A 7,689-nucleotide genomic window follows, 5' to 3' on the forward strand; every position below is an offset into this window, starting at 1 on the left:
AGTATTTGGTGAAAGATGGGGTACATCTTGGAAATGTGCCATGACACATGCTTTAAAAATATATTTTTCATAAATTGTTATATTATTTATTTGAAATTGTTGAAAGACCATGCATTATTCGTTTTGTGAACACTGATGTCACAATAATAATAAATGATAAATAAATAAAAAATTTTTTTGATTTCAACATTTTAAAATGAGATATTTGAATATTGCTCACTGCTCATATGCCTACATGTAGTTGTGTAAGTTAGTAAATAGTAAATTACATTACAGAAATCCCCTTGATTATGTCTGATATTTTTGACCAGAGGACAGCACGGATAAGGGGGGGGGGGGGGGGGAGGTCTTTTAGGTATAGTGCCCAGGGGCACCACATTGTCTTACCGAAGGACAATTAGGAGACAGGGAAATTAACCTAACAGTCATATTTGTGGACCTTTGGGAGGAAGCCAGAGTACCTGGTTGGAAGCAACAGACGACCAGCAAGAACATGCAAACTCAACATAGAAAGGGGTTACCAGCATGCAGCCTGCTGCAAGGCAAGAGCACTAACCTCTGCGATACTGTGCAGCCCAATAATAATAACATTTCCAAGGTAATATGTCAAATGTGGGTGCCAGTCTGCTAGGTTCTTTACACTAAAATAATTTATTTTACCAAAATGCTCAATGTTGTCTATGTAATGTCCACAGGGATTTCTGGTGAACTAGCAGGAATGGGTCCTTTGATCTGGAATTGACTGGCTGGATTTGTCTGTTGTTGGCTTTTTCGCAGTGTTGATCAGGGTTAAAGATCATCGGACAAAACTTAACACACAGACACACAGAAAAGTAAACACACAAGTATATACAGCAAATGCACACACATCCACGCACAACAAATGGCAGCATATACCCAAACAGAATTTAGGTATATAAAATCTTCGACTCAGTCTCTGTGGATTATTTTGCCCCCAAACTGGCTCTGGCTGAAACACAGTTACCCGCAGGGTTAACCCTAACCCTAACCCAGGCCATATGGAGACAAAAAGTCTCATTTGTAACACAATAACCAAATAACTTGCTCTACCACCAGCTCCAGCTATTGCCTTTTTGTTTAGATTAAGTGGTCCACTGTACCCTATCAGTTTACAGTCTTTTAAACTCAACTTTGTCAACGCTATCAATAATTAATTCTATTTGTATGAGTGAGTCATGGCTGGTATGAGGTGGCTTTTTTCAGGGCAGCAGTGCAGCTGTAGCTGCGTCTGCATCCATGAGGGGCCGAAGCATGCAGCGTCATCAGTCTTTGGCTCGCTTTACATGTCCAAAAAGAACAGCGGGACGACACAACAAATTGCAGCATGAGCCAGAACATACACAAAGATGTCCATGAATAAAAGATTAAACTGCGTGTAAATTATTCACAAGGTGCTCCGTTGCCTTATGCCTAAGTGAGGTTTATGAGTTAGGGGTTCATTTCCATAAGAGCCTTGATGCCAGGCGTAATTGTCTTATTAATAATCCAAAATAGGTAATTACATACTTTTACTTTGCACATTGATGGAAGCGGGAATAATTAAAGTCATTAATCTGGTTTGACCATCTACGTAATGACCCATGTAATAAATAAAATGAGACGATTAGGTATAGTGTTGGATGATTTTATGGCAATGTTTAGAGCACTAGTTAAGTTCATCTGTGCTGCTCTAACTGTCGGCAGTAGACTAAGAAGGACAAAAAAAATCAACCCGCAGCAGAAACGCTGCAAAACAAACTTATAATAAGCCCCTTTCAGACTGTAATTGCGTGCTTCCACTGTAAGTGCTTCTGCTTCGGCTGCGTTCACTCCACTTTACCAGGGTAAACGGGCTGTGCGAATCTCCTAGGTCAGGCAGACATGATATTAAATTGTGAGAGCAGGGGGTGACAAAGGGGAGCTGAAAACACTGTACCGTCTACAGATATGGCATCTAATAAGATACGCTGAGGACTTATTGCCGGGCCCGGTGAATCATGTCAGGAAAAATGTTACATTTTTCAATCGAATCGGTTCAGGCTCAGGCATCACATGGCTGACGTGTGATGCATGTGTGTGTGTTTCTTTAATAGGTAACGAGCAACTGTTTGTGGAGCCCAAGAAACATCTGATAGACAGTTTTAAGATATTTTAATGTACAAGCTGAATAACCGAATATGTTAGCTTGCCAATTTGAGGTCTTGAGCACACATTTTTTTTTTTTTATTTATTTATCAAAAACACCGTAATCCTTTTGAAGTAATAGTGATATTTTCATTGAATTAATTACACTGCAAAAAGAGAACTAAAAGTAAATAAAATTGTCTTGAAATGAGTGTATTTGTCCTTAATTTGAGCAGGTAAATATGATTATCTGTGTATGGAATAAGATTTTCACACTTAAAATAGGAACAACTCATCTCCATCAGCTAATTTCAAGTACAGTATAATTAAGTATCTCATCTTAGGGGTGACACTACTCTTTCCATTGGCAGATAATATTGTTTTTCCTGCTCAAATCAAGGACAAATACACTCTTTTCAAGAAAATTTTACTTACTTGTAGTTCCCTTATTGCAGTGTAGTTATTGGATCATGGTACTGATAATCTCGAGCTAAGGAAGCATGGAATTTTTCAGGGCACTAAACATACCCACATGGAGGATATGTTGAAGTACAAATAATCTCCAAAATAGCAATATGATTAATTGTCTAGTTTATAACAAAAGAGAGACTTTTTCACAAGAACAAGCTGCTTTTCCTGAGTATTTATGGGAAGGTCATCTCCTGTTCAAGCTGTTCAAATATAAACTCGGCCTAGTTTCTTTGCAAGAAAGTCATGCTGACCCAGACATTGTCAATGGAAAATCTCCAGATGGAGGACAGGCAATCAATAGGATATTCATGTGCATGCGAATATCTGTGCAACTCAAAACTTTGATAAATCTGACGTCTGTAAAGAACATAAAAGCATCCCGTCACAACCATGCATTAGCTTAGAAAGCAGGGAGCGCTGCTCCTGTAGCGCCCAGCGGCTGAAGAAAAACACGGGTCCACAAAGGGTGGGCAGAGATTGAACTGTCTACCGCTTCCTACCATGATTCTATAGCAAATATGAGCTTCTACAATCTTGTAAAGGATTCAAGCTCCTAAAAGCAAGATCCAGTGGATGGAAGAAATTGTATTATTGAGGCCATTATTCAGTTAAACATAAGAAGTTATCAAGTAGAATTCTTTTTGTTGATTAGTTTACTATTTTAATAAATTATTATTTTTTTCTCGTTTGATGTATAATGGTAGCGATTTTGTATCGGTGATAGTGTTTTCTATATTTTCACTTTGTTACAAGGCAAAATTGTCCCTATGGGACAACAATAATGTTAAGAAAGCAGCCTTTATTTTTCTCTCACCATGAAGATGTTGTTCCTTTGTGAAATTGTATAATGGAATAAGCCTTGAATTGGCTGAAATTATTCCACTGGTCTTAATAAAATAGTAAGTCACATATCCCCATCACCTATTCTGTGCCAGCAGTTGGTGACATAAACATTCAATCATAAAAACCTTACCAGAATCGGTGGCGTGCAAGGCGAACAATTTCATCCTCCTTAATCTAAAAAATCATGGCACTTTTAATTGCAAAGGACCGCTGCGATCCAAAGGACATCCTGCAGTGTGCTTTGACAGACTCATTTCAACCCACTCATGTTTCCGTAGGAAGCGTGGTAGCTTCCCATCTCAGCAGCTTTACAGGAAAAAAAAATCTTTCTTCACCTCACCTTCTTTTTTTCCCAATCTTTCTCTTTTTCCTTGCTTCCTTGCACCGGTCTTGTTTGTTCCCCACCCTTTACTGTGATCATTAGCATCCACCTTCAGAAAAGCCAGGCCCTTAATTGGCTGAGATATAGATGGAGATTGGAGTGAACAGTGGTGCAGCCCAGTCTCCGCGTTAATTGGATAAGGCTGTAAATAATGCACGACGACTAAAGCTTGGGTTTTCAATAATACCTTGAGATGGGGTTGCCATGGGATTTCAGGTAACGCGGCGGAGAGTATTTATGTTAATAAAGCCAGCAACTGCAAGGCGAGAAAAGCAATGCACTTATTGAATAATTCCTCTAGCTGTGTGTGTGAGAGTGTTCTTCTTCGTCTCTGTCCTCTCCTTTTAGCCGATGTCAAGGATGTGTGTGTTATCTGTCATGCCTATTAGAAGAAAAGCTGCCTCGTTCAGCCACGGGCCGCGCTACGCCTTTCTCTCAGCTTTTGCATGTCTCTTCTGAAAGAAACGTGGACTGGACTTACAGTAAATGCACTGCTCGGGTAGTTATTGGTCCTGCAATCTACCAGCACATGCAATGCCTTGCGCAAGTAGTAATGCCCCATTCAAATGTTTTACATTTTGTTTTTTTTCACCTCAACATATTTATTTAGAATTTTGTGACAGAGCAAAACTAAGAAGTGAAGTGAAGGTGGAATGATACCTGTTTTCCAATTTCTTTTTACAGACAAAAATGTGTGGTAAGTATACTCAGCCTCTTTACTTTGAGACCCCTAAATAAAATCCAGTGCACCCAACTGTCTTTGAAAGTCACCTCAATCCGCCTGTGTCATTTAAATTCAGAATAAGTACAGTTGTCCGTCTAAGGCTTCAGAGGAGTGTTAGGGAAAGTTAATGAACAAAAAAGCCATGAAGACCAAGACACCCTCTGGATATGCCAGGAATAAAGTTGTGGTGAGGTTTGAAGTAGGTTTAGGATGCAAACAATATCCAAAACTGTGGATACATTGCGACGCACTGTCCCAACCCTCAACATAAACTGAAAGAGTGGCACAACTGCCAACCTATCAAGGTCGTAGCCGTCCACCTAAACTGATAGACTGGGAAAGGAGAGCTTTAATTAGAGAAGCAGCCAAGAGATTCATGAAACTGAAGAGGTCCACAGCTAAGTTAGGAGACATGGACAGGATGCTGTGGCACTGAAAGCTCTAAAGGTCTCACCCTTATGGAACAGTAAAATATTTTTAAAATTACTAACAGGAGGTCATAGGAAGCCTCTTCTGCAAAGTGACGTAGCAGACACGTGGAAGAAGGTTGTCAGATGAACCCAAAATCTAACCTTTGGGCTTATTTGGGCTTATTTTCACAGGGCTATGTGTGGCAGGAACCTAAGACCCTGGACAGGCCATCCTCATCATGAAACATGTGGGAGGCAGCAAAATAGTTTGGAGGTCCTTTTCCTCAACAAAGACAGTAAAGCTGGTCAGAGTTAGAACTTTCAGTCTCTAGATACACTTACAGCCATGATCACAGCAAACGGGGTTCTTATCGACGAAAATTAGACTGGTTTTTAACTTTACAACAACAAACTACTTTGTAGTGGTGTATTAAATGATTTCCCAGTTAAACACGGAGATTTGTAGCTGCTACACCAAAAAAATTAAATGTATAAATTCTTTCTACTGTATTCCTTCTTCGGTTTCCCCTGCAGTCATAAACTGGAGGAGTAGATCTCAGCTTTGTTCCTGAAGTGTTTTTGAAAAAAAAAAAAAAAACGCTAGCTGGAAGTGACCAAGTGTTGACCTTTTCTATCCGCTCATCTCTCAAACTAGCCCTGCTCGTTCTTTGGTTCACACAGACCACATTTCTACCGTGTTTTCCTCTTTTGTGTGCGATTTAATTTATTCAGCACATTTAATCTTTTAAGCCTGATGCATCTTTGACTCCTAGGACTAAGCTTCAAGTTTGGATGCAGGTCTGCTTTGTTTGGAAAGAAGAATATTCGAGCTTGCCAGGCTTGTATGGCAAACAAAGCGATCATGACAGACAAAAAAAAAAATACATTTGTTTCAACATTTTGCACTCCCACACGTGCACCCTCACCCCCCTCCGTTTGTTTGCAATCACAGTAATTAAATTTCATGCGATGCCTCAAATTGCCCTGCGGAGGGATATATTGCAGAATCCTTGAGGGGCTATAACAGCAAGTGTAGTGCAGAGGCTGAGATTGTTTCAAAATGGTGACATGCATAGATCCCATATTTACCAGCAACATTTAAAAGCACCATGCCTCTATTTGAGGCCAAAGAGTTTCTGTTTAGTACCACGTTTGCTTGAATTATAAATGACGCAGCTTTGAGACAGCTTTGTTTTTAAGGTCACCAATGGATTTGCTAACAGACGCACAAACATCTCTCACCATTAAAAGTGGATTGCAGGTCGTCATTCGTCGAGCTGGTTCCTCCGTTCGCAGGGTGAACGCCGCTGACCCTTTGCTCTGCGTTTGGGACCGAAGGCACCAGCTTAATGAGAGGCATCAGCTCTTTTTCCTGCTCCGAGAGACCCTTTTCTGAACTCTGAAGGCCGCTTTTGGGACCCCTGAGGGGGGTGCTGCTTCTGTGCTCCAGGATGGCATTGTCCATGCTGCCCTTGTATCCGCTGGGTTTAGGAACGCTTAGATTTTTGCCGAATGCCTCTCCCTGTGACTGGTGCTCTGAAGCTTTTTCCTCAGGCAGTGTGGGTTCCGGCTCTGTCTTGTCAGTCCCTTTGCTTCCCGTCAAAAACTTAAAGGGCCTCATGAGAGTTTTAACAAATTCAGTGAGAAGACTGTAACTTGCCTGAGGCTGGGGGGTGGAAGAGGCAATGGGGGATAACGCTGGGCTTTCTGATCCAAAGTAGCTGTGATCCTTGTCCTCATGGGCTGAACCCCCATGGTTATCTGTACTCTCGAGGTCAGGAAAGCCAGAAGTCATGTTGCTACCTGTCCCCTCAGAAACGTCCGGATCTATCTGGCTTATCCTGGATCCGTTGCGCCTTTCGTCCCAATCTTCCTCAGGGTTTAAGTTGATGACGACGTGCTCTTCAGATATTTCCGACGAGTCATTGTTTTTAGCAAAGGAGGGGACTGCTGTTTTGTTTGAGGCAAATAGGTCAGCCCAGATGGACATCCTACTGGAGGGGCCACGTTTCTGGGCTTTAGTGACTAAAGACAAAGCCTCCGACGCCGGTCTCACAGCCAGGTACGGAGCCTTCGCCTCAGACGCCTGGATCGCTGCTGGCTGGTGGGCTGCAACACAGAACATTCACATTTCCCTTTACTTCACTTTATCTGCAGCTGCACAACACCTGTTTCCACAATCAACCCTGGAGTGAACTCCAAAAGATGAAATGACAAGTCTGTTTGGAGTTCACCTGATTTTCCACAACAACTTCCTGTCACTTTAAATGTACAAACATAGGTCCATATTAATAGGATTCATGTAAATAAAAATGTTATCGAACTAATCATATTACCATTTAACCTCTTAATATAGCTGGTATGATTTATGTAAAATATTAAGAGGGCTTGCAAGACGGAACCATCCATCATATGTTTGTTTTGACAGATTCCCAGCCGCTCTGTTTCCATGCTGATCTTGCTCACTTTAACATGATTTGAGGTGCTGCAAATGTTTCACTTAAGGAGTGGCACTTTGATAGATGAAACTGACATTTTTCTCCATTTATGGAAATGTCATTCTCAGATATGAAGCTGGTATATTTAGCAGTCAATGCAAGATGTCCAAACAATGTTAAGCCATGAAATTAGAAGCAATATCATGTCCGTGACCCAAACGGAGAGTTGTCACATCAATGTGAAAATGAAACTGCCGCCCCTTGCAGCTCTGTCACATTATAACCACAAACTTCACA

General features: G+C 41.1%; 1 protein-coding gene across 1 annotated transcript in view; it reads right to left on the reverse strand.

Moving 5' to 3' along the window:
- The window catches only part of ncanb (neurocan b), a gene marked incomplete at its 5' end in the record, with an annotated part of 192,595 nt that overhangs the window by 107,667 nt on the left and 77,239 nt on the right, over positions 1-7,689 (reverse strand). Inside the window, 1 exon segment of the mRNA XM_036141377.1 lies at positions 6,197-7,063. Coding sequence (XP_035997270.1) covers positions 6,197-7,063 — 867 coding nt within the window.

The sequence above is a fragment of the Fundulus heteroclitus genome, chromosome 9, assembly GCF_011125445.2.
Source record: "Fundulus heteroclitus isolate FHET01 chromosome 9, MU-UCD_Fhet_4.1, whole genome shotgun sequence".
Classification (NCBI taxonomy): Eukaryota; Metazoa; Chordata; class Actinopteri; order Cyprinodontiformes; family Fundulidae; genus Fundulus; species Fundulus heteroclitus.